Here is a 25,543-nt window from a genome sequence, read left to right on the forward strand (position 1 = left end):
GCCTGAGCCACCGGGCCGGCCCCCCCACCTCCATTGTTGATGCCCTTGCCCTTCCCTCTAGGTAACCTAATACCACCTGTGCAGGCTCCAGAGGGTAATGAACCTCTTTCAAGATTTAGCCACAGGGCATACCCCAAAGCTCATTCCCTTTGTCTCAATAAAAGATTTTAATGGCTCACGTACCCCTCCTTTTGTAAACCACTGAGACTCTAGAACAAAACGGAACTAAAAGACTGATGTGCCTAGGAGCCATTTCATGGAGTTGGTCTGTCAGCAAAATCATGACTTGTGTAGAGTTGAGATTGGGGTTGAGGGAGAGTGTGTACTGGTGCTGCTGGATCACATGAATACATGTTTCGGGCACTGACTACACATCATGAGTCTTGCTTCTCTGTCCTCCAGCGATCCTTCCAAGGAACTGCCCTGGCCTATCATCTTGAGGAAAGCCCTCTTTACGCAAAGTCCTTGTCTGGAGGCTGTAGATGATGGGGTTGAAGAAAGCAGAGATGAAGTTGTAGAAAAGGGCCAACTTCTTGTCCTCTTCTGGTGAGGCCTCAGAGCCAGGCTTCAAGTACATGTCCATGGCTGGCACACAGAACATGGTGACTACAGTGATGGGGGAGGCACAGGTGGAGAAGGCCGTCTTCAGCTGCCCTGGGCTGAGTGGATCCTCAAGATGGCAATGAAGATGTTGATGAAAATGACAAAGATGAAGGAAAATGGAAGTGGAAGCAGGATGACACTAAAGCCAACGATGAAGTCTACTCAGTCACTGATTGAGACGTCCCAACAAGCCAGCTTTAAGACTGCTGGGACTTCACAGAAGAAGTGATTGATCTTGTTGGGGCCACAGTAGGGCAGACATACGACAAAGACAGTGTAGACAAGAGCAGAGACGACACCCCAGAGTCCACAGAAAATGGCCATTTTCTCACATAGCCATGGGCTCATGATGACCTTATACCTGAGTGGGTGGCCGATGGCCACGTACCTGTCTATAGATATGATGGCAAAGAGGCAGGACTCAGTGATGCCTAGCAACAACAAAATGTACATTTGGGCCACACAGCTGTCAAAAGAGATAGTCTCCTTCTGCCAGATATGCCAACATCTGGGGCACAGTTATAGTGGTGTATCCCAGATCTAACATGGAAAAGACACCAATAAAGAAGAACAGGGGTGTGTGGAGGTGCGAGTCCAGGCAGATTAGGATTGTGATTAGGCTGTTTCCCAGAATAATCAATAGGTAGGTCATGTCATCAGGAAGTCTGAGAAGAGCAGAGGCGTGGTCCTGGGACTGAAGGAGCAGCCCAGGATGAATTCAGTCACAGAGGACTGGTTAGGCTCTCGCATTGTGTTCTACCTCTGAATAAAAAAGAAAGGCACCAATTCAGACCAAGGACTAGCGAAGCTGTGCACCAGGGTGAGGGTTACTGATGGTGTTGGAGTCCTGGTCAGTGTCCAGTAAGGATGAAACACCACGATCCCCCTGAACATGCCAGTCCATTTTACCTGCTCTTGTCCACTGCCACCACTTTCAGGAAATAGATGAAGAGGAAAAGCCTTCCACCTCTGATCCAGCCTCTGTCTCTGACCCACCAGTAGTTACCCATCTCAGTCTGAGTTTCCGCAGCTGTGAAATGAAAGCACTGGGCTAGCTGATCTCTACCGTGTTTGCGCGAAAGTAAGACCTAGCCGGACAGTCAGCTCTAATGCGTCTTTTGGAGCAAAACTTAATATAATGCCCGATCTTATGTTATATTATGTTAGATAAGACCCGGTCTTATATTAATTTTTGCTCCAAAAGACACATTGGAGCTGATCGTCGGCTAGGTATTATTTTCAGGGAAACAGGGTACTTCCCCTTCTTAGTAAGGCATCCATATGTTTAGAGATAGATATTGGTGTACAGACTCTGCAATTTAGCAAATTACAGTGAGAGAACTTACTTGGCCTTGTTGAAGACATTGATTAATTTTTTCACTTTAATTTTACCCTCAGTCTGCCCCAGTCCAGGACAGCTCTCTGACTACCTAGCCACCCCACCTCAGGCCATGGGATGTTAGAAGGAGCACTGAATTCAAGTCCTGGATCTATAATTTATTGAGTGAGTGACCTTGAGCAAGCCCTTTACCTCACTCCCTACCCCTTTAAGACTACTTGCAGTACTAAATGAGAAAAATTGTCTTTTTGTTACATTTGCTGCAAGTACTGAGTGATATTTTGGCATGAACAGTATCACACAGAAGGCCTAACGTGTGGTAGATGCATAATAAATGCTAACTGCATTTCTGAATGGTTCTCCACGCACAGGACTGAGACTCAGGTCCAAGCTACACAAGCAAGCATCTTGAGAAGTATCCCATCAGAGTTGATGCCCAAAGTCAATTTTCACTCTCCCAGATGTTCACCCTCTGTTGCTTCTCCCCACAAAGCCAGCATTTCACTCACTCTTTTAGCTTCTTACTGATTCTTGGTTCTTTCTCAACTTAACTGCCCTGAGCCTTCATTTCTTCCTGGGGAACAGGGAGAGGACAGTCTTACCGAAGAGATGCCATGTGCCTCATCGGTACTTAGGGAATAGAAGCAGTATTGATGCTGTCAGTATTATTCTTTTCCTGGCACCAATTTATTTGACTCAACTTACTTGTTCTCCAATCTGCTTGTTCTCCTTTGGAGCACCATGAATGAGTCTTCACAAGAACTTGTGCCAACACTCAACACATAAGATGGTTTCTTGACTTTGGCCAAAAGACTGAACACATTTTGAATCTCCTATATGCTACGTTCTTTTCTTGGACCATCTCAGACATTATCCAGTAGCTGTCAGGTAGCTGGCAGATAACTATTTTTATTAAATCCCTATCTTTCATCAAAAAGCCTTTGCAGGTTGCATTATCTCTCCAGGTTGGCCTCAGTTTCTGCATAAAGTATAATGGTATTTGGGCCAGGTGATCTTGAAGAGAGAGAAACCACATGGCAGCATGGTAAGGGCATAGGGTTTAGAGACAGTGGGTTCTGCTGGAATCCTGGCCCTGGTTTTACTTGTGACCTTAGCAAGCTGTTAGCTCACTTCCTAAGCCTCAGTTTCCTCACCTGCAAAACAGGAAGAAAAATACCTACCTTGCAAGCCACGTTCCTTCTGAGAAGAAAATCCCAAAGATGTAAGAATATTCTACCTTGGGGCCGAGAGCCAGAAAATGTGCTGCCATTTCTAACTTTTCATTTTTTCACACACAGCCAATGAATGGGCTTGCTCTTTAAGAGTCTGATATTAAAGAGTGTTTAACCTGGTCGAACCACATGGAGAGGCTGAGGGCAGCTGGAACAAGCTGTCTATAAACCAGTGTGACATGTGCCCATGGATGCTGTTCTGCAATCAGGACCTTGGGTCACAGACTCAGGCTTCTTGAAGCCCTGGGTCCCCATCATTCTTCCCTTGACACTCCTGAGGGTAAAACACTTTTTCCCGGGGAAAAACTGCCTAGCTCTCAGGGCTGGGAACCAGAAGCCCCATGTGAGGGAGAACAAAGGGTGGCACCACTATGTACCATGAGCCTGGCCTCTCTGCCTCCATTCGGGCCAAACATCTGGAGTTCAGCTTTTGGGCTGTACCTTACAATATACCTTGACATTCGTTCTTTCTTTGAGCCTCATGATGACTGTGAGAAGTATAGGGTAAGGATCATTATTCATCCTGGGGAAACTGAGGCTCGGAGAGGGACTATATGGGAGAAACTGAATCTCACTCATCCTTCCGCAGCACTAAGGTTTCCCACATGCAGTAAAACCACAGCTAACCAGAACTCAACTAATCTGAGTCCTCAGTTAACTGAAATGTTTTCTGGCTTTGATGCTCGGAAGGGAAAGGCAAATCATGAAAGCAAAGAATCTTGTGTTGGACTTAATTTGATTATATGGATATAGACGTGCACATGCGCACACACAGTAACCATTGGTATCTCTAAGATCAATGTTATCACACCAGTCAGAAACTTGGGACAATTCCCTCAACTGCTTTCTCATCCCCCTACATCTTATCTGTCCCCAGGTTCCATTGCTACCACCTCCAAAGTACCCCTCACACTCGTCTGTCCCTCTCCAATTCCATTGCTACCGTCCAGTTCAAACACTGGCATCTTCTCTCACCTGGGTTTCATCTCAGTCCTCCAGCTGGATCTTTGTCCAGCCCCTTCTCTGCACTGGCCTTCAGAGCACTCTTTCTAAAACAAAAATCTGACTTGGCCACTCCGTCAATCCTTCAGTGGCTCCCTCGTCTACAAGGAAAAGTCTAAGAGAGTTTGGTCAATACCCTGGCATCACTTCTGAAAGCCAGATTCAGTTTTAGTCACTAGCCTCCAAAGCAGGTCGGACGCTTTAGAGAGAACTTCGGCTGCTGCAAGGACTGAAACAGAAAGGATTACAGTGGCCCAAGACACCAAGCGAAGAGACGAGACAGAGGAAGGAGACGGACCCCAGGTCACCGTGGGAGTTCGTCACAGAGTTGAGACTAGGGCCCAGACCTCTAGACTACCTTGGTCAGCTCCTTGGACTCTGTCTCAGCTCAAGGCAAGCCCAGGCTGATTTGGAAATTCCTCACTGAGCAGCTTGGCTTCACCGTGCATAACTTTATTGTTTCCTACTGTAACCTCATTACTTAAAACAGAGCTTGACTCAGAGTGAGACCCAATAAACACTTACTGAATGATCTACAGACTGGAAGGTCCTGAGAAGCCAGAAAAAAGAGAATCGACATGATCTCTTTCTATACTTTTCCTTCCTGTTCCTCAGAGGTGTGGAGAAAATCACCTGTGTCCAAAGGTCATGAGTCCCCAGGAGAAGTCGGTTGAGGGAAGAAGATTGGGAGAGTTGGTACCAAGTGTTATGAATTTCTCTAGCATTTCTGTCAACTCCTGTCCCAGCCAATAAAGAATAATCATATAAAATGTTATTGTAAATAATATAATAATTTAATAACTAATAATACAAATCACTACAATTATATAACAAATATAATTATTTTAACATTTTAATATATTATCATTATTGTTATAACAGCTAACCATGTGCCAAGCACTATGACATGTACTTTACATGCATGATTTTATTTTATCCCCGTAACTGGGGTGATAGTTAAAAAATTGAACAATAAATATGGGCACACTCCAATCAGAACAGACACCTGTCACAGAAGACAGGAAAAGACGTGCCAGAATGCCTACAGGCTGAACATGAGCCCTGCACAGAGCTGCCCGTGAGGTGGGCATTATTTCTGTACCCATTTTACAGGTAAGGAAAGGGATGACACAACTTGCCTAGGGACACAGCTGTAGCCAACTCCAGAGCCTGTGCTCACAACCAGCAGGTGACACTGCCTCTACACAAGAATGTGGTTGGATTGACCTGCCTAAAATGAAAGTGGGCAGGAGGAGCAGACATCATGGTCAGAAAGTGGGGTGAGTGAAGCTGGGCAGGCAGCTGACCAGGCCAAGCAGATGCAGGGAGGCGAGAACGCCAGGCTGCTGGTGGTCCCTCCAGCAGCAACACAGTCACATGCTGGCCCTCCCTGAGGCTACATGTCCCCCTCTGCCCTCCAAACCATGGTCTTCTTCTTTCCAGTGAGCTGCATGAAGGGAACATGCATCCTGACGGGAGGTTGGAGCCAGGCAGTGGTGTCAGGGCCGCCCCTCCCCCAAGTATCCCTCCTGTCACGTCCAGCAGCCCTGGAATCCTCAGTGCTGTGTGGGAAGAGGAGAGAGTGCTGGCTCTGGGACACAAGGGTTAACCAGGCTGTACCCTCCTCTGAAGGCCCAGGGTCTGCTGGGCCAGGGGATAGATGGGGGAACCATGGGAGCCTGGCGGGATCTGGAGATCCTGGGAGGCTGAAGATAGAGCAGGTGGAAAAGGGGTCTGAGGTGGCAGTTCCCCATCTACGGGCAGCAAGGATGGACTAGGGCACAGACCAGAGATCCAGACTGGGCAGAATAGAGATACAGGCACACCAGAAAGGATCAATGTACACAGATAGAAAGACGAGGAGATACAGAGGACCACAGAGAAATGAAGAGCATCACTAGACTGGAAAGGGATGGAAACTGAAGACAGAATCTGCGGGTCAGAGAGGAGCCTGGGACCTGGCCCCAGGGGGCAGGTGTTGGTTCCCAGGGGCCCCTGGTGTGTGGGCTAGGGCAGCTGCCACGTTCACTCACCCACTCTGGCCGGAGCACACTTTACATGGATGTCTGAAACGTGCAGCCCCCCTAAGCACCACAGGCAGATGCTACCGTCAGAGTAAGACCCTGCCCCAGCCCATGGCACCCCGAACCCTGGTTCCCCTCCCAGCCAAGAAGGGCAATCCCAGTCCTCCTCGGATCCTGTGTCTGAGTCTGTGGTGGCCAGTGCTGAGCTGAAGATAGGAGTGGGCCAGAGTCCAGAGCAAGCAGGCTCTGGGTCTTGCTCTGATACTCTCTGGGTTGCCCGTGCCTCCCTCAGCCCTCAGTGACACCCCACAGATCTGCTCTGGACAACTTCAGAGATTCAAACCTTGAGGCTGGAGGTGATCTTGGAGAATCCAGTCCCTACCAGAAGCTGAGCACACATCTTCTCTACAGGCTCCCTGGCAAAGGATGCCCCAACTCCTGTTTACATACTTTCAGGGACAGGAGGCTCACTACCTCTCAAAGCAACTTAGAAGACTTGACTCTGCCCTTCATAAAAGCCTTTCTAGTACTGAGCTAAAAGGAAGTACTGGTGCCTTCTGACATCAATGATGTGCTCTCCAAATCACCCCTCTGTCCTATAGCGGCCCCTCCACCCTCCCACCTCTGGATTCCTCCTCACTGACCTCTACCAAGGAAAAAGTATTCTCCTGTGGCCTTAAGTCCCTTAGTGTCCAAACTGGACTTCACCTTGCCCTGAACTTGATTGTCATCACCACACTCTTCAGAAGTCGAATTCTACCTTGCTGGACTGGACCAGCTCTCATAGTTGATCAGTGCCTCCCACCCATGAGGCAGGCTCCTTCCCAGTGAGCTCTGTCCTGCAGTGTTAATGAGGCTGAGCCAGTCTCTGTACTTCTGTCCTGGCCTTTGACCAGGTGGCTCCTGCACCCAGCCTTATAGACACTCCACGGCCTGACTCTACATACCCTGTAAACCAGTACTGCACCTTGGTCATAGGGATACTGCAGTAGAATGATTTGGAAGTTTCCAGATCTAAGTTCCAAATTCAGACTATACAATGTATCTGCTATGTGGTGTGAACCACTGAGTATTCTGAAACTGTCTGTACCTCCTGATCTATCAAATAGCTTGCTGAACTTGTTATAAGGATTAATTACATTATGTGTAGTGCCTGGTGCAGCATCAGATAAGAGTAAGTGTTTAATTGTAGGTAGTCATTGCTATAGTAATTGGTTTGGTAGCATTTATGCCACAATGAGGCGTGTGGCTTTGGATAATAGGTTTCAATAAATGGTAGCTATGAGGACATTAATCAGTATCAGGAGCATTTATATCATCTATAGCAAAGCCTTAGTTTTATCTCTATTAGATGTGTGGTCTTGGATAAGATGCTTGAGAATATAAAAGACACACAAAAGTGCTTTGGAAGGAAACAAAGCACATCTTGTTAGTGTTATCACTATGTCAAGCAGGGATGTAGAAACTCAGTCATAGGACTCCTCCCTCCTCTAAGTCTCAGTGGGGAGAAATTTTAGTCCCTGAATAGAAACTTCATAAGGATGCCCGGCTCACTAGCTCCAGGGACCAAGCCTGAAATGCTGTGGGGGCTTTAAATTCCTGGCTGCCTGAGGCTCTGTGCTGGATTTACCAGCATTGACAGGAAATCCTCAGGGCTTTTCAGGGATTGGAAATCCACTCTCCAACTCCCTTCTGATGCGAGGAGGACCCCTGTATCTGCCATCTGGAAGCCCCTCCCTCCAGGGCTGCTCTGCATCCAACACGCTTCAGAGAGGCGCAGATGTCCCCTATTGGGCCACCACGCTAAGGAGAGGGGTGGCCTGCTTTCTGCTGCACTGCACGAGACCAGGAGAAATCAAGCTGATGCTGCCGCAGGTGGGAAAGAGACTGACTGAAGCAGAACGGGGTTCTGGTCATTTGTGGGGGAGACTGCGGGAGGGGCTCGGGGAGTTTCCTTCCCTGGGCATCCCCAAGAATGGACAAAGGAGACCCATGCTAGTCTTCTCTGCCCACTCACTGGGGGAGGAGAGAAGGCAGCACCTGCCCTCGCTGAGCAGGAGTGGGACCTCCCGTGCATTTTCATGGCCATTTCTAGGCTTGCACACGGACCTCTCAGGATTACCCTCCCACCCCCACACCCAGAATGTGTCCTGGGCTTCCTGGTGGGCCCCTGATGAGGCTTCTGCGCCCTTCTTCTTCGCCAGAATTCCAGAGGCTGGGAAGGAACAGAGAGGCATTGGCAGGTGGAGAAAGGGGCATGGATATGAATTTGGCGTTTCCTAGTGCGATGGCTTGAGGTAATTGTTTCTTCATGAGTGCCTTTGAGAGAAGCAGTAGATCACAGTGGTTAAGAGTCTGGGAGGCTATGCAGCCAGAGACCGAGGATTTAGGGCTGGTTCTACCGCTTGTTAGCATGGTAGAAGGCAGAGCAGAATCTGGTCTAAAGCAGAGACAACGAGCTCTGTAACAGGGCTCCAAAAGCAGTCTGCTCATCCCTACTAGATCCTGTGGAGAGATCTAAACGAGACATAGTCTCTGCGTACAGCCTGGCGGGGAAGACAGTACCCCAAATCTACACGGCTAGCTAGGCTGCTCAGATAAGGAGGAGGAAACCCCAAGCTGAGCCTTGACGGTAGGTGGGACGTGCAGAAGCAGAAAGGATTACTGAAGGCATTCCAGCAGATAAATAGCTTGAGGGAAGGGTGGTGGGGATCTGCATGGCATATACGGCACATACTGAGAAAGCCAGGTAGCTGGGAAGATCTGTGGCTCAGACAGGAGGGCACCCAGCTGCCCAGACTAGGATCCTTTTGGTGGTTGTGCTGTTAACATCGTGGCTCAGAAATCTCACTGAGGTATCGGTGAATCACACAGTCTTGAAAATTGTTTAGAAGCAGATGGGAAAGGCCTTAAATTCTAGCCTAAGGAGGCATGAGAAAGGTCGTGAGAGATGAAACAGTATCTGCTGGTGGGCGGGAAGGGCGGCCAGGAAGGGGGCACTGAAAAAGTCCAGGTCTGGGGTGTGGACTGGTAGAAAGGAGGGTGGGGTGGAGCAGCCCTCATCATCCTGGCGTCAGGGATTGCCGTTGGCACTGCAGACCCACCCTTATCTCTTGAGAGTCTCTCCTCTTGATGTCTAAGATGCTGAGCTTCCCTAGTTAGTTCTCTTCACAAGCATTTCTGATCTGGGAAATTTTTCTCTTTCATCCAATTATTGATATTCCCTAAAGCTCAACACAAAAATATCACACCATCTTCTTTTGCCCTTACAGCCTTTTCCATACAACTTTTTTCTCTCCCAGACCTCCACCATCATCCTGCAACAATCAGAACTCACAGTCGCATTTTCAGTTTTGTCCTCTGGAACCCAGAAGCTTGAAAATGTCACTGTAGCTCCTCGCCCCACTCTTCTCTATTCCTTCCATTCAGCTTCCCATTACCTAAATTGCTACCATTTATTGAGCACTTTCAATAGACCAGGTATATTTCATGCCATCTCCACTGTGGAGGAGGTATTACAAATGAACCTGGGACTCTGCGAGGGTAAGTGACTTAGAAGTAGACAGAGAGGCTACAGGACTCAGGTGTGTTGACACCTGAGTCTATGCTCTATGTACTCTCCTATGCTCTGGTCTCATGTCTCCAGCTCCCAGAAGGAACCTCCTGCCAACACAAGCTTGTTCAGCTAACTGCTCAGCTCCTCTTGGTGCTCATGGCACCGATGCAATCACAGGTCTCTGGCCTGGTGTTCCTCGTATCAAAGAATAGCAGAGCCGGAAGGGTCTTTTGGAGGGGTCAAGTCCAATAGCCTCACTTAAAAATGGGGCTCTGCAGTTCACAGAGGGGTATGGAGTTACCCAAGATCACACAACAAATCAGGGCAGAGTCAGGACCAGCCCCCCAATCTTCTGATTTCCAGACTCATTTCAGTTATACTAACCCCTTTTTCTTGTCTTATTTAATAAGTATTTAATATTAAATAAGTATTTAATATTTTGTAAAATGTCTTGACATACATACGGTATCTCATATTCTCCTTACCATTAACCTGTGCCATAGAGGTTTCATCTCTATCTAACAGATGGGGAGACAGAGGCCAATGGAGGTGAAGGGACTTGCCCAAGGTCACACGGCTAGGTAAATGACAAGAGCTGAATTCAGGGAGAGCTGGATTTAAAATGTGGTCCCGGGTGGTAATTGTAAGGATTCAACAGAAATCCCACAGATACCCAAGCGCAAGCAACAAAGTTCAGACAGGCATCAGGGAAACTGGGTGCAGCGTCAGGAAGCAGTCATTCTCTCAGCTGCTCGGTGCTGTGAGGTCTCTTTTCTGCTTCCCAGCATGTCTGTTCATTAATCATTTCTGCAAGGCCTGCCCTTTCTCTCTCTATAGCTTCAGTTCCCCTGTGGCTTTGAGTCACCACCACTCCAGCTTTGGGCTGACAGTACATCACGCACCCATCGCCCACTGACACAGACTTTCAGTGTCATCATTTTAAATTCTCAGCAGAGAACTGTCCTCTGGACTGGAACAAGTGTATAACTTGGTAGAATTTGGTAGTGGGTAGGGGTTGGCTGGGTCCCTTGCTACAAACACGGATACCTAACACCTTGCCCTCTATGGGTGAAGGTGGTTTCCAGAGAAGGGTGTGTGGGCAGTCAGACATCCTCTATTTTATTACAGGTATGAATCCAGATCTTCTGGCTTATTTTCCAGTGCCAGAGCTGCCTTTCCCTTTTCATGCAACTCAACAAAGGTTTGACCAATTCTGTGCAAACTATTGTGAAAGGTGTGTGTGTGACTCAGCTTCTGTCAACTCTGTCCTCCCTCCCCCAAGACCCAGGACAGAACGGGAAGTCCTGTCTTTGATAAGCAGATCACCATGCAGAGTTTTGGCAAAGAGAACCACAGCTCTGTGTCTGAGTTCATCCTCCTTGGTTTCTCCAGTGAGTCACAGGTCAGGATGGCCCTATTCACTTTTTTTCTCCTCCTCTACTTCATCACCCTTCTGGGCAATGGACTCATCATCACCCTGATCTACCTGGATTCACACCTCCACACACCCATGTACTTCTTTCTCAGTATCCTCTCCTTGGTGGACATGAGCTATGTCACCACCACCATGCCCCAGATGTTGGTTAATATGGTGTATCCAAGGAGGACCATCTCCTGGGGAGCTTGTGTAGCCCAGATGTTCACCTTCTTGGTCCTGGGCATAGCTGAGTGTGTTCTCTATGCTATTATGGCTTATGACAGATATGTGGCCATCTGCTTCCCCCTTCACTATACCCTACTCGTGAGCCGTCCCATTTGCATCAAGATGGTCACTGTCTGCTGGTCTATTAGCATAGCTGGGGCCCTGATCTACACTGTTTTCACCATGCGCCTGCCTTATTGTGGTCCCCACAAGATAAACCACTTTTTCTGTGAGGTCCCTGCTGTCCTGAAGTTGGCCTGTGCAGATACATCCCTCAATGACCAGTTAGACTTCATCTTGGGTTTCATACTGCTTTTTGTCCCACTCTCCCTTATCCTCACCTCTTATGTCTGCATCTTTGCCTCCATCTTGAGAAACCGTTCATTCCAGGGGAGACTCAAGTCCTTCTCCACATGTGCTTCCCATGTCACTGTAGTCACCATGTTCTATGGGCCAGCCATGGCCATGTACATGAGGCCTGGTTCCTGGTATGACCCAGAGCGGGACAAGAAGCTGGCCCTGTTCTACAACGTCGTCTCTGCCTTCCTCAACCCCATCATCTACAGCCTCCGGAACAGGGATGTAAAGGGGGCCTTTCTGAAAGTACTCAGTGGCAGAGGGTCAGCTCAATGACCCCGGATGTTTCAGGGTTGTCCAGAGTCATGGACAGGTTTGAGGGGGCTCAGGCAGGATCATAAAAATACATCAGTTCTGATCAACCTGAGCCTTCCTGGGGCTGTGAGCTGCTGGGAGAGGGTGTGGCCACCCCTAAACTGAAGATCTCCCCATTGGTTGGAAAATTTTCAGCTGCCACCACCCAATGGCTCATTTGAACGTTGAAAACAAAGGATTTCTTCTACAAAGACTATGTCCTTATGGTTCAAGGTCATTGCTTTACTGCTTTTCCTGCGTCCTTTCCTCACCTCTAGAAGTTTATGTCAGTGCAATATGATCACGGCCAAATGCTTAAAATGTGCACATGCTTTTCTACAGTGTGTAAAGGATTTGGGGGTGAAAATGCCATAAAGAGTGGACAGCTTATACAGGAATATAGTCATGCGTTACGGTTTGACATGCGTTTACACATAACGTTTAGCACTGCTTTGTGCACTAGGTGCTATCAACATCTAAGCTAACATTATTTTAGACATATCTGTGTAACAAGACAGCTATTGCTTGATCTGGTCTGGACTTGGCTTGTGAAACTGACTCTTACCTGGTTTTACATTTTAAATCTCACTTTGATTTTGAGAAAATAAATCTATATATTTCATAAAAGAAAAAATATATGTGTGTATGTATATCTATATATCTTTTTGCATTCTCTCCCTCTCATTCTCTCTCTCTATATATATCTATACGCATCGATATATATGTATATATATACATTAGAATGTTTGAAATACATATATATATAGAGAGAGAAACACAGAGAGAGAGATACACACACACAGACAAGGTATAAAATAGTGTAACGAAGACTCCAACTTTCCTCACCCAAAATAAACACTTAATATTTTGCCATACTTAGCCTGTCTTTTTAAAAAAGGATGAAATAATTACAGATAAAATTGAAGTGTTCTCTGAATATTCCCAACTCCCCTGACTCAACCAGTCTGATTCAAGTCTATTCATTGTGTTTTTATTTTTTGTTTTTTTCAGTGTGTTTTTAAACTTTTGCTTACATAGAATTGTATCAGTGAACAATATATAGAATTGTTCTCGTATGAGTTTAAATTTTTAATGGTAGCATGATGTCAGTATCACTCTGAAAAAATTTTAATTCAACATGTTTCTGAAAACCACCCATTTTATAATCATAGGCCTCACCTATTCCAATTGACAAGTATTTGAATATACCACATTTCATTTATCTATTATTGAACATTTGTTTATTTCCAATTTTTCACTATTTAAACAATTCTGCAAATAATGTCTTTGGTCATTTCTTCACATATAAGTATTTTTTCTAGGATATATGTATAGAATTGGACTTTGCAGATGCAGAATTAAAGAAATTTCAAATTTACTAGATCCTCCTAAATTAGTCTTTCAAATAGTTATACCAACTACACCTTTCATTCTCACCAACACTTGATATTTTCTATGTATCTCAAACATTCTAAGGTTCTTATCTATCTTATAGATGCAAAGTGGCAACATTTTTTGTTTCATTTGTAATTCCCTAGTTCCTAGTGAATTTAACATCTTTTCATAAGACTGTTGGTAGTTTTGTGAAGGAGTGTGATAGACTCTGGAGTCAGACTTCTGTGTTCCAAACCCAGCTCTACCCTTTACTAACAGCAATGAAGGGCAAGTTACTTCATTTCTCTGAGTCCCAGTTTCCTCACTTGGTAATGGGAAGAAAATAATACATACCTCACAGATTTGTTGGAAGGATTAAATGAGATAATGCATGTAAAGCATTTATCATAGTGAGTACCAAATAGTAAGGTGTTCAATAATATAAGGTATCACCGCCTTTTCTTTTCTTGATTTGTAGTTTGCTGTATATTTTGAATATTAATTATTAGTCTACTACATGCATTGAATATATCTTCTTTTCGTTTTTTACTTGTTGTTTTTATTGCAAAAGTAGTTATGTTTATTCTTAAATTTTATAAAACAGAGGCAAACCAAAATAAGAAAATGAAAATCATTCATTTCCTCAGACCTGGAGATAACTACTGTTAACATTTTAGTGTCCATATTTCAGGGTTTTAAATTTTTTAAATTGCTTTTATTATTTTTGAAGAAATATATAATACAATTTGTAATTAATTTATTATTTGTTTTCATGATTTTAAAAATAGAATTATATAGTAAGTATTCTTCTGTAACTTTTCTTAATTGCTCAACAAGTTTTTGACATGTATCCATGTTGATTTGTTTTTATTCTTTTCATTTTCTTTTGATGAATAGAATAGAATTGAATAACTTTTAATGAATTCTTAATGAACTTATGAATTTTTTCCTTTATGGTTTTTCTTAGATGAACATATGTCAAAAATTTCACTGAGCTCATTAATTCATGAAGGAACCAGTAACATTAGGATTGGTTCAAGGAAAAATTTGACTTACAGATATTTATGTTCTCTACTGAACGTTTCAATAGGAAACATCATTATGAATAGGAAACATCTGCGTTACTATGGACTGGAATAACTTGCAATGCTGTCAGTTTTCTATAACTTAACAGCTACACCTGCTGAGTTGTAAAACAACACCCTAGTTCATAAAAAGTCAATTAAAGGAGCATCCTCCCTATAAAGTCAGATAACCCTCAGAGGATCTGCTAAGACAAGATCCAGCACTGCACCAAGAGGGCACCAAAAAATCTCTCTTGCCTTTTTGCAAGTCATAGATGATGTTTTTCTGACAATATCTACACTTTGATCTTAAGTAATCTTCAAAGATTATTTCTGATCACAGAACTGGACTCATTATGTATGGCCTCATGGTTTATACAGGTGTAGTAGAAATGTTAAATGTTCACTACAAGGACCTCCAGTTTGCTTTGCAAATCTAGAGAAATGCAATGTTGAGCTACTTCTAAGGGTACAGAAGTAACTTGTGCCTAGCAGTTTTCATAAGGAATATCAAATTGTACTTTTAAAATCCTCTATTATTTGTTCTACTGAGGCTGAAAAACCAAGGCCAAGAAATTCTCTCCTTTATGTTTTACCCTTAGTACCTATAAATTTGAGTAAATTCCTCTCCAACAAGGCCCCTAAATTACTAAGGTTCCTGCTGTCCAGGGGTTGATTCTCCTGACCATCTGTGAGGTTGAGATCTTGGAAGACAGATGCAAGGTCGAGGTCAGTTTTCCTGGGAGGACCTCACAGAGATTGACTTCACAAGTAAAGTCAACCCTTGCTGCTTATGTAGTAGTTCATCCCGCCTGACTGAAAGATAATAACTCTCAACAATGACCTTGGGTACACTATCAATTTAAACAAGTATATCCTGGTTAAAAAAAAAAATTCATATTGAATGTATGCTAATACTTATGCTGCTATGGAAAGTAAGGAGACTAATTTTAAGTTTCTAAATTCTGGTGGGTTAATAAAAACATCAGTTGAAAATGTTTCATTTCCGTTTATAAAAACAGGATCTACTAAACTGAGTGCTAGAGATAGCTTGAGAGGAAAGACAAAGAGTTTTCTCATATATCCAAAAAATAGAACATTAAAAACAATAGCAATAATGATCCAAACAAACAACCTCATTAGTTCATTCTCCTCTATGTAATTAACTCTTGCTGACTCTTGGGTCGGCCATCAATATCATAAAGTCCACCTGATTCTAGACTGAAAAGTGTCTTGGGAGTCCTGATTCAGTCCATTCATTACATTTGGAAATTTGCCTGAGTGATACCAGCTTGGAAGATCTACCCAAGACAAGCATCTATTGTTTGAAACAGCGAATGTTCGGAAAACCTGATATAATTCTTTCTATGAGCTGTTCTTTGTTAAAAACATAAATGCTGGCCTGTAGTTTATAGCCAAGCCCACAGGCAAGCATCAGACGTTACCTGTAGATGACAAAGATTGAACCTATCTGGTTAATTTACTACATCAGCCAATTATGTCAGAATAGAGGGGAGTAAGGTACTCTAGTTGGCTACAGTGCATGACTATTTCATAAGGGTTTGATCAGTATTTCCCCTGGGGGTAAGAAAATATTATGGGTACTAAGGGCATTGACAAATCCTGAGATCCTTTCTATAAAACATACAATTTCTGAAATATTTACATTAATAAAATTTTATTTATAGAAACTTGACCTAGGGAAAGCTGAGAGTTTCTTCTGATTTGACAATTCCTATAGCCCTACAACAATGTTGAACTAAGAAATATAGAGCAGACCAAAGAGAACTAATTATTTCTATTTTATAATGTGAAAGAGTAAATCTTTATGATTTTCCAGGGACACGCAGATCTGGGAAATCTCAGAGTTTTAGGTAAAAAGACCCTGAAATTAATAATAGTCATTTAAACATGACTAATTTTTATTTTACAGGATGCCTAATTTTGAGCCAACAATCTTTTCTTTCAGGTCTCCAACATGTCTGTGGACTATGAAAGCTCAAGGACCCTGGATACTTTGCCTACAGTGCCTGACGGATGAAACAGCCCTGGGGATGCCACCTGGCAGGGCGAGGGACAATTTCCTGGCCTTCATCACCCTAGACATCCCAGGATGCCTCATTTATTTTTCCTCCTGGAGAAGGAGGAGCAGCTGAGAAACGGCTTGTCCTCAGGGTCCTGTCCGAGCCTCGGCACCCCCTCCACCCCACCTCCAGCGTTGGCACTCCATCCTCAGCTGGGCCGTACACTCCCCAGCCCAGCCAGCCGGGGCCTCCAGAAGGGCATGGCCTGAACGTCCTTGGGGAGCGAGGTGCCACAGCAGGAGCCTGATGCTTCCTCCCTGGGCCAGAGGTGGCTTCAGGAACTGTCCTGGCTGGGGCCCTGGATTGGCCCCCTGAGTCTGAGGGAGCCCTGCCCACAACTCCCTTCCCTTCAGGGTTATAAGCTCAGGACAGCAGTGCTCCCAACCATTCCGGGGAGCAAGTGAGGCTACTGGCTGCCCCCCATGTCCAGCCTCGTGAGGAGCCCTGGCTGGTCCACAGTTCCCACTTACCAGCCACCTGTCTCTCTGCCTCTGCCTCCTTCCCCATGTCTATGTGAGTGTGCGTATGGCCCTGTCTCTGCCTCTCCGACTCAGTATCCATCCATTCCTTTCTCTTTCTCTGGGTCTGTTATCTCTCTCTGACTCTTTGTCTTGCTTTCCATTCCTCTCCATCTGTCTCCTTCTGCCTCTGTTTGTTTGCTGCTCTGTTTCTCTGCCTCCAAAGTTTTTGTCCCATCTCTCCCGTCTGCTTTCAGCATCTCTGTGTTCTCTGATGGGTCTTCAGCTCATTGTTCGCCTTCTTCCCTCTTGGCTTCTCTGTTTATTGCTTGCTCTGCCTCTGGACTTGCCTGTGGCACAATCCCTCTCTAGCCATCCCTGATTCCTCTTCTCCTCAGCCTGTCACTGCCTCTGTGATGCAGAAGGATTTTCCCCTTACAGCATTTCTCTGGTCTCCGCCTCACGCTGCTTCTCTGCCTATCCCGCCTCACCTTCCCCCTCCCTTGTCTCCACCACTCCGTCCATTGCTCCCTTGCCTGCAGTCACCCATCGTCTTGCTCTTGGCCTCTCTTCCAGCTCTTGTTCTCTCTCCGGGAGACCGGACTTGTCCCCCACCTCTGTCCACACCCCCTGAGTGATGGCCTCTGCCTCTCTCTTTCTTTGTCTGGTCTCTGCTGGCTCTTTGCTGGTCTAGTCGCCCTTCTCAGCCCTGCTGTGTCTTTTTCCCACAGCCCTCGCTCACCTCCCACCTTCCCAGAACCTCAGGCATTCCTTTCTGCTTTCTCCTTTGTCTCCCGGCCTCTTGCTCCTTTTGTGTCTTCTTCTCGTTTTGTCCCTCTCACTCTTCCTTTGGGGCTGGCTCCACAGTTCTATGCCTCTTTCTTGTTACTTCACAAAGAAAAGAATACTCGTTCTTCCAACTTCCTCCTTCTGAGCCCCCATCCTTCTCCTGTCGATGTCAGCTGAGCTCCCGGCATCTTTCTCTCTCCTGTCTGTGTCCCTTAGATTCCGGTTCTCGGTGCCTCTCTCTGCCTCCTTGTGGCTTCTGTTTGCGTGTGTCTTTCTCCCTCCTGGACCTCTTTTTCCGTCATTCTCTCTGCTTTTTTTTTCCTTTAAAGATTTTATTGGGGAAGGGGAGCACTACTTTATTAGGGAACAGTGTGTACTTCCAGGACTTTTTTTTTCCCCAAGTCAAGTTGTTGTCCTTTCAGTCTTAGCTGTGGACGGCGCAGCTCAGCTCCAGGTTCAGTTGCCGTTGCTAGTTGCAGGGGGTGCAGCCCACCATCCCTTGTGGGAGTCGAACCAGCAACCTTGTGGTTGAGAGGACGCGCTCCAACCAACTAACTTAGTCATAGGGAGCTCAGCTCAGCGCAGCTCAGCTCAAGGTGCCGTGTTCAATCTTAGTTGCAGGGGGTGCAGCCCACCATCCCTTGCGGGAGTCGAACCAGCAACCTTGTGGTTGAGAGGATGCGCTCCAACCGAGCCATCCAGGAGCTCAGCAGCAGCTCAGCTCAAGGTGCCGTGTTCAATGTTAGTTGCAGGGGACGGAACCCATCATCCCTTGCGGGACTCGAGGAGTTGAACCGGCAACCTTGTGGTTGAGAGCCCACTGGCCCATGTGGGAATCGAACCGGCAGCCTTCGGAGTTAGGAGCACGGAGCTCCAACCGCCTGAGCCACCGGGCAGGCCCCATTCTCTCTGCTTTTGTTGCTTTCTAATTTTACCTGTTTCTCTCCAGGTCATTCTTAGCTCCTACAGGTCTGTGCTGATACTGGGGGAAGGTATGTGTATGCGTGTGTGTGTGTGTCTGTGTGTATGCGTGTATATGTGTGTGTATATGCATATGTGTGCATGTGTATGTGTGTGTGTATGTGTGTGTGTATGCGTGTATATGTGCTCGAACGTGTGTGTGCATATGTGTGTGTGTGTGTGTTAGGGGAAAGGGCTGAAGAAAGGGGAAGTGAAGAGAAAGCATGCATCTCAGAACATGACAGAATCAGATATTATTGCAAAGCAACCTCCTTTTTTTTAATGGATGAGAACAATTACCTGCTTGGAGTCATGGTAATAAATGGCAAAAGTGAAAATTCAAACTCTGTCTTAAGTCTTTCATCTCCTAGCCTGTGCTGCAGGAGAGTAGATATGAGAGAAGGAGATAAAAATGAGTCCAAAGTGAATACAATGAGTTTTCTCTGATTTGCATTACATCCTGAGAAGGAACCAAGGCTGGTACGCCCAGCCCCAAGCCCAACCAACATGGGGACTGGAGACTCACCCCCTACCAGGAACTTGCAACTACTCACATAATTCATTTCTGTCTTCTCATTGGTAACAGGTCATCATTAAGCCTGTCTGTGGCAAGGTTGGAACCTGAGGCTCAAAGACACCAAGCAACTGACCCTAAGACACTCAGCAAACCAGCCAAAGAAAGTGAGAGTAGAAACCAGTCCCCAGACTCTGCTCTCCACAGAGACACAAACTCATCAAAGGACAAGGAGTCCTGGGGACCAGAGGCCTGTCACCCACATCTTTTCTGCTTCCTCTGCTCTCAGTCTACAGGCATAACCTGGAGGTAAGAACTGGGCAGCCTCTCATCACCATGCCCTTGTTTAAGGCTCTCCATACCTCAGGAGACGGGGAGAGAATGTAGTCTGCTGCGTCAGGTTCCCTCTGTTACTAAGTCTCACATCCTGGCTTGCGGTTCATCTCTGAGAGCTGCACTTGGTAGTGCAAGAGCCTGGACGGGGGGGGGGTTCAAGTCACTTGGGTGCTCACCCTACTTCAGACTCTCTTGCTGTGTGACCTTAGGCCAGTCGCCTCCCCTCTCTGGGCTTTGGTAAAAACATTTACCAAAACCCATGCAGTACAAAACCATTTCCAGTTCTGTTCTCAAGAGGCAAGCAGTCTAGAGGATAATGTCCCCTCAGTGACACAGGCCTCCCTTCATCTTCCAGCATTCGTTGTCCTCCTCGGAGGACATTTAACCACAGTCTCACCTAGGCACCTGGAGAGGGAAGAGATGGTGGGGTGCTGGCACCCTTTGCTCTGTCTCTGCAGCCCCACTTCCTGGCCCCAGTCGCCTCCAAGTCTAGGCATAAATAGAAAAGTGTTGAATGTCTGTCCTAGAGGAGCAGTTTCAGATTATCCACCACCCTCCTTTTACAGATGAGATCACGAGAGCCAAGGAGGTTAGGTGACTCTCCCAAGGTCATACAGCAAGCTAGTGCTTCAGTGAGCACAACAGCTGGGCTCTTACAGGACATACTGGGGATGGCCAGGAAAGTTGGCTGGGCCCTATGGTGAAGGGCTTGGACGCACATTAAGAATTCTGGCTTCTTTTGTTATTAATCACGATGACTGACCTTCCTGCCCTAGTTGGATGGCAGGCAGGGATGCGGAGAGGAGGGTGTAAGCTGGGAGTAGTGGGCAGTTCTCATTTTGGTCTTGTGTCTACCTGGGCCGGGCCTCTTGTGAGGGTGCCTGGGTGCACATTGCAGGGCCAGAGCCAGAAGTGAGTGGCCAGAGCTCAGCGCAGGCTGGACCCTTCTCTGCCTGGGGTCACCCTTCCCAGTGATCAGTTTCCTCCTCTCCTCAGCTCCAGCACTGTTTGGGCTCTCATGGTGGCTTCGGAGGCAGAGAAGTGGCTGTGTTTTATGTCCCCACCTCCTGTAGCGGCTCAGACAGACACCAACTGCCCCCTCATGTGTTTTGATTTATTCACCACCTACTTTGTTCTCTGGCATGAACTCAGGACTACCTTCATCTAATCTCATAACCACCCTGTAGTTTCCACTGTCCAGACGAGACACTAACTTTCAGAGAGGTGAAGTAATTTGCACGGGTTACATAGCATAAGGAGCAAAGCTGCTCCTGGAGCCCAGGTGTGCTTACCTTCAAATCCAGGGCTCTCTGCCTCGCAGGCTACCTCATGCTATGATGGCCCAAATTCACGCCCCATTTCTCCTTGGTTTGCTGGCCTCAGAGGTCTACCAGCCTCTGGAATCTAGAATCTAATTTCACCTCTCTTTTGTGTTTATGATCACATTCTTCCCCTCTGTGAGCTGCTCTGGTCCCATCCTCGGTTGAGTCATTCTGACTTGGGTTACCATTCTGTCTTCCAACCTAACTTCTCACATACTGCAGTCAACCTAGGCTTCCACCTCTCAAGTAACCCCCTGTCCAAAACACTTTTAGCTTAACCAGTAAATAAATGTATTGGCATTAAACTACAAGAGCTGATTCCCAAGTGCAACTCAGTTGGGGGAATGAACAACGGGAGAAGCCTCCGTCCCGTTCTCCTCTGGCCTCTCTGGGTCCACCTCGTCTTCTGCCCCCTCTGATCTTCCTGTCTCATCTCCACCCTAAGAAGCCAAATCCCTGTACATTCCGTCTTCCGAGTATCACTTTATTCCTTATTATAAAAGTAATTCATGTTGATTGTGGAAAATATGGTAAGTTCAGAGAGCGTTACGTTAGCAAACAAATATCACCTATAAATCTAACCACCAGAAATAACCCATTGTTAACATTTTGGTATATTCCTTTCCAATTTTTGTCTATGAATATAAATCTTTATACTATCAGGATTGGGTCATAGTTTCATATCCTGTTTTTTTAACTTAATAATCTATTGGAGCGTTTCCCCACAATGTGAAATAGTCTCCAAAATGTGATTTTAAAGGTTACAAGGTATTCAATCATATCAATATACCATAATTTATTTAACCAGTCCCCTATTATAGGATACTTAGGTTGGTTCCAGTTTTCCCTATTATAAATAATACAGCAGTGAACATCCTTGATGAAAATCTCTCTCCATATTGCTGATTTTTCCCTATGCAAAATTCTTTAAAATAAAATTGCATAGTGTCAAATTTTCCTGTGGAAAGATTATAGTGATTTATTTCCTATAGCAATACATGAGAATTTCTGTCATACTCTAAACTGGCAAATGCCAGGCATTATCATTTACAAAGAATTTTTTTGGCCGATTTTATAGGTTAAAGACTATTATTTCATTGATGTTTTAACTTGCAATCTTTAATTATCGTAAAAGTTAAACTTGTGGGTTCATTGGCCTTTCAAATTTTTTTTGGGGTGAATTTATTATTCATATCTCATTCTCAGTTGTTAGTGCTTTTTCTTGTTTTAAAAAAGTTCTTTATGTTCTAATGACATTAATTATTTATCTTCCACATATAACAAACATTGATTTTTTTTTTTTAACTTAGAGAAAAAAATTTTTTTACATGGCCAAAAATATTGATCTTTTCCTTTATTGTTTTTTCTTTTGTTTTTATACTTATGTGAGGGGGGGAATATTGATATTTAGGCAGGAGGAATGTGAGTAGCTTGGGGATAATATGGACACAGGGAAATCGAGAGAAAGCCAACTTTTTCTGTACAACTGAGTAGATCAATGATTCTCGAAGTGTAGTCCCTGATGCTCCTGCATTACCTGGGAACTTGTTAGAAACAAAAATGCTCAGGCTCCACCCCAGACCTACTGAATCCAAACTCTGGGTATGAGGCACAGCAGCATATTGACAAGATTCTGATGCACAAAGTTTCAAAACACTGAGGTAGAGGAATTGGGGGTTGTGGCTGGTTACCCAGGTGACAGGGAATAAGAAGTTGTAGAACAGGGACTCAAGGGGAGATGAAAGGGAGTCCCAGGAAAGAGACCAGACCCGAGTAACAATACAGCTGCTGAGAATTAAAAAGGAAACTGCCAGGAAAAACTGCTGCAGAGATGATGTAGGGACTATACAACATTAAATATTCCGTTGTACATGGTTTTCTGTTCTGTGCTGCATTGTAAGTTATACCTTTAGGACAAGTCTTCCAAATGACAACCTTGTGTTGGTGAGGTTTGGGGCATAAAGGATAAAGAGAATAGGGATAAACAATTGAAGAGGTGAATACCCACATGAGGCAAGGCATTTGGGCAGGGAGGAGGGTCAAGGATTCAACGAGAGCAGGATTTTAGAGCAAAGTGATTAGGAATGCACAAGGAACCCTCTGAAATATTGGGGAAAGTGTTAGACTTCTTACAGCAGATAGATGAGACGCTATGTTGCTTTATTTGCATATTAAAGAAAATGAGGTCATCACCATGAGGCTGAAGGACTTACTTTGAAACATTCAGGTGATGCTTAAAAAGGCCTTTCTCTGTCCTACCATAAAATAAACATTCAGGCATATATTTTCCCCTAGGTTGCTTTATAGTTTTATTTTTGCATTTAGTTCTTTAACACATTTAGAATTTATCTTGGTAGACAGAGTGAAATCACTTTTTCCACCCAGATTATATTTATAACTCTTCCTTGCCCTCTGATTTATAAGAAGTAGGAAGCATTTAGTAAACATGTGTTGAACGAATGACATAATTAATGTACACCAGTGAAGTCTCATTCACCAGAAAAAGCTAAATCTTAAATATTAACTCTGACTTTTATCTTACATAGCATTGACTTTAATCCCCACTTCTGACCTGAGTCCAGTCCCAACAATGATAAAAACCCTGCCCCAAATAATGAGTATAATAGTCCTGGCACGGGTCCTAATCTTAAACAAGGCTTAGCAACTTCTGTAGTCACAAGAGAAAATGGAAAATGGGGTGAATAATAAGAGAAAAGCAAGGTTGTGTCGGGAAAAGGAGGCACAGATACGTACAGGCAGAATGGACACAGCAGACGTGTTCCATTCCGACTTGGTCTTTATTTTTATCAGTGACCCTCACCTAAATCCTGAACCAAACCCCAATATCACTCAAACTACTACAGGGACATACCAGGTGGTGCCATCTGCCAAACCAAACTTCCTATTAGGGAATGTAAATGAGACAATGAGTGTGAAAACGCCTTACACGCCTTCAGCACGGGCACACGATCAATTACATATTCCTCAAAACTCTTTAAACAGGCAGATCACAATGCGGGATGTCAACCAGTCTGCCGTGACTGAATTCATTCTATTGGGCTTCGCCCCCAACGCCAGGATCAGTCCTCTGCTCTTCACCTTCTTTCTAGTCTTTTACCTGTTGATCCTCGTGAGCAACAGTCTCCTCGTCACCCTCATCCACCAGGACTCGTGCCTCCACACACCCATGTACTTCTTCATCAGTGTCCTCTCCATGCTGGATGTGTGCTACACCACCACTACTGTGCCCCAGATGCTCGTGCATCTTCTCAGCAAGAAGAGGGCCATCTCTTTTGCTAGATGTGCGGCCCAGATGTACATCTTCCTCCTCTTTGGGGTCACTGAGTCCTGGCTTTTCTCTATCATGTCTGTGGACAGGTACATGGCCATCTGCCAGCCTCTTCGGTACAAGGTCATCATGAGCCATTGGGTGTGCCTCGCGCTGGTGGGCATCTGCGTGGCCTATGGTGTGGTGGGTGGCCTGTGCTATACCTTCTTTGCTATGCGCCTGCCCTACTGTGGCCCTAATGAAATTGACCACTACTTCTGTGAGGTTCCTGCTGTCCTGAAGCTAGCCTGTGCAGACACATCCCTCAATGACTTGGTGGACTTCATCACAGGATTCAATGTCATTGTGGTCCCACTCTCCCTAGTTATCATTGTCTATGCCAACATTTTTGCTGCAATCATGAAGATCCGCTCAGCCCAGGGGCGGATCAAGGCCTTCTCCACCTGTGCCTCCCACATCACTGTGGTCACCATGTTCGCCATTCCATGCATCATCATGTACATGAGCCCAGGCTCGGACTCCTTGTCAAACAGTGGCAAGAAAATGGCCCTTTTCTATAATATTGCCACAGCCTTTCTCAACCCTGTCATCTACAGTCTGAGGAACAAGGACGTGAAAAAGGCTTTCCTCAAATTGATGGGATGGGGCAGGGCCCCAGAATGATTCTTCAAAGCTGAAGACCTGGGGAGCTGAACAAAGCAGGACTCACACTCACCAGCTCCCTGGAGACTCTTCCAAGAGACCTGGAAGAGCTGGACTCCATAAAGCTAACTCTTCACCCTGGTCCAGTGGGAGGGAACAGGATACTCAGACATCTGCAGAATCTATGGTGATGTATTTTGAGACAGAGATGACTGTGAAGATTGAGCACAGTGGTCAGGAGCCTAAACTTCAGAGCCAGACAGACCAGGATGAGAGACTTTGTTTTACCAATAACTAGATACGTGAATTTTTGCAAGTCATTTAACTACTCTAAGGGTTGTATCTCATCCTCACAGGAAGTTGTGATGATTAAATGAAATAATATATGAAAAGCGCTTAGTACAGAACCTGGTATATAGTAATCTTTCAACAAATGTTAAGTTTTAACTTTTATAATTTATTACTCAGGGATGAACTATCAACCAATAATGAGCTAGGACCCTCCTGGGCTGTGGAAGTAACTGGAGCCCTAGAGAATAAAGAAAATGGGAGGAGTAGAATAAGTAAAAATTCAGAAACTGAAAAGTGTACAATCTGAGGGTGAGAAAGAAACTTGAGAACGAGGAAATGAACCTATACCTACCCATCTACAAATTGTGCCA

General features: G+C 45.3%; 2 protein-coding genes and 1 pseudogene across 2 annotated transcripts; 2 read left to right on the forward strand and 1 right to left on the reverse strand.

Annotated features, from left to right (window-relative positions):
- Positions 1-339: 339 nt before the first annotated feature.
- LOC117027058 (olfactory receptor 2G3-like) lies at positions 340-1,353 on the reverse strand (annotated as a pseudogene).
- A 9,730-nt stretch (positions 1,354-11,083) lies between these two features.
- LOC117027826 (olfactory receptor 2A12-like) lies at positions 11,084-12,031 on the forward strand. The gene has a single exon (XM_033115985.1). The coding sequence runs from the start codon at positions 11,084-11,086 to the stop codon at positions 12,029-12,031; it is 948 nt and encodes a 315-aa protein (XP_032971876.1).
- An 11,932-nt stretch (positions 12,032-23,963) lies between these two features.
- Positions 23,964-24,902, forward strand: LOC117027782 (olfactory receptor 2G3-like). The gene has a single exon (XM_033115907.1). The coding sequence runs from the start codon at positions 23,964-23,966 to the stop codon at positions 24,900-24,902; it is 939 nt and encodes a 312-aa protein (XP_032971798.1).
- The last annotated feature ends 641 nt before the right edge of the window (positions 24,903-25,543 follow it).

This window comes from Rhinolophus ferrumequinum, chromosome 9 (assembly GCF_004115265.2).
Source record: "Rhinolophus ferrumequinum isolate MPI-CBG mRhiFer1 chromosome 9, mRhiFer1_v1.p, whole genome shotgun sequence".
Classification (NCBI taxonomy): Eukaryota; Metazoa; Chordata; class Mammalia; order Chiroptera; family Rhinolophidae; genus Rhinolophus; species Rhinolophus ferrumequinum.

Coding starts and splice junctions, on each gene's coding strand:
- LOC117027782 (XM_033115907.1), top strand. CDS start 23,964: ATGCGGGATGTCAACCAGTCTGCCGTGACTGAATTCATTCTATTGGGC.
- LOC117027826 (XM_033115985.1), top strand. CDS start 11,084: ATGCAGAGTTTTGGCAAAGAGAACCACAGCTCTGTGTCTGAGTTCATC.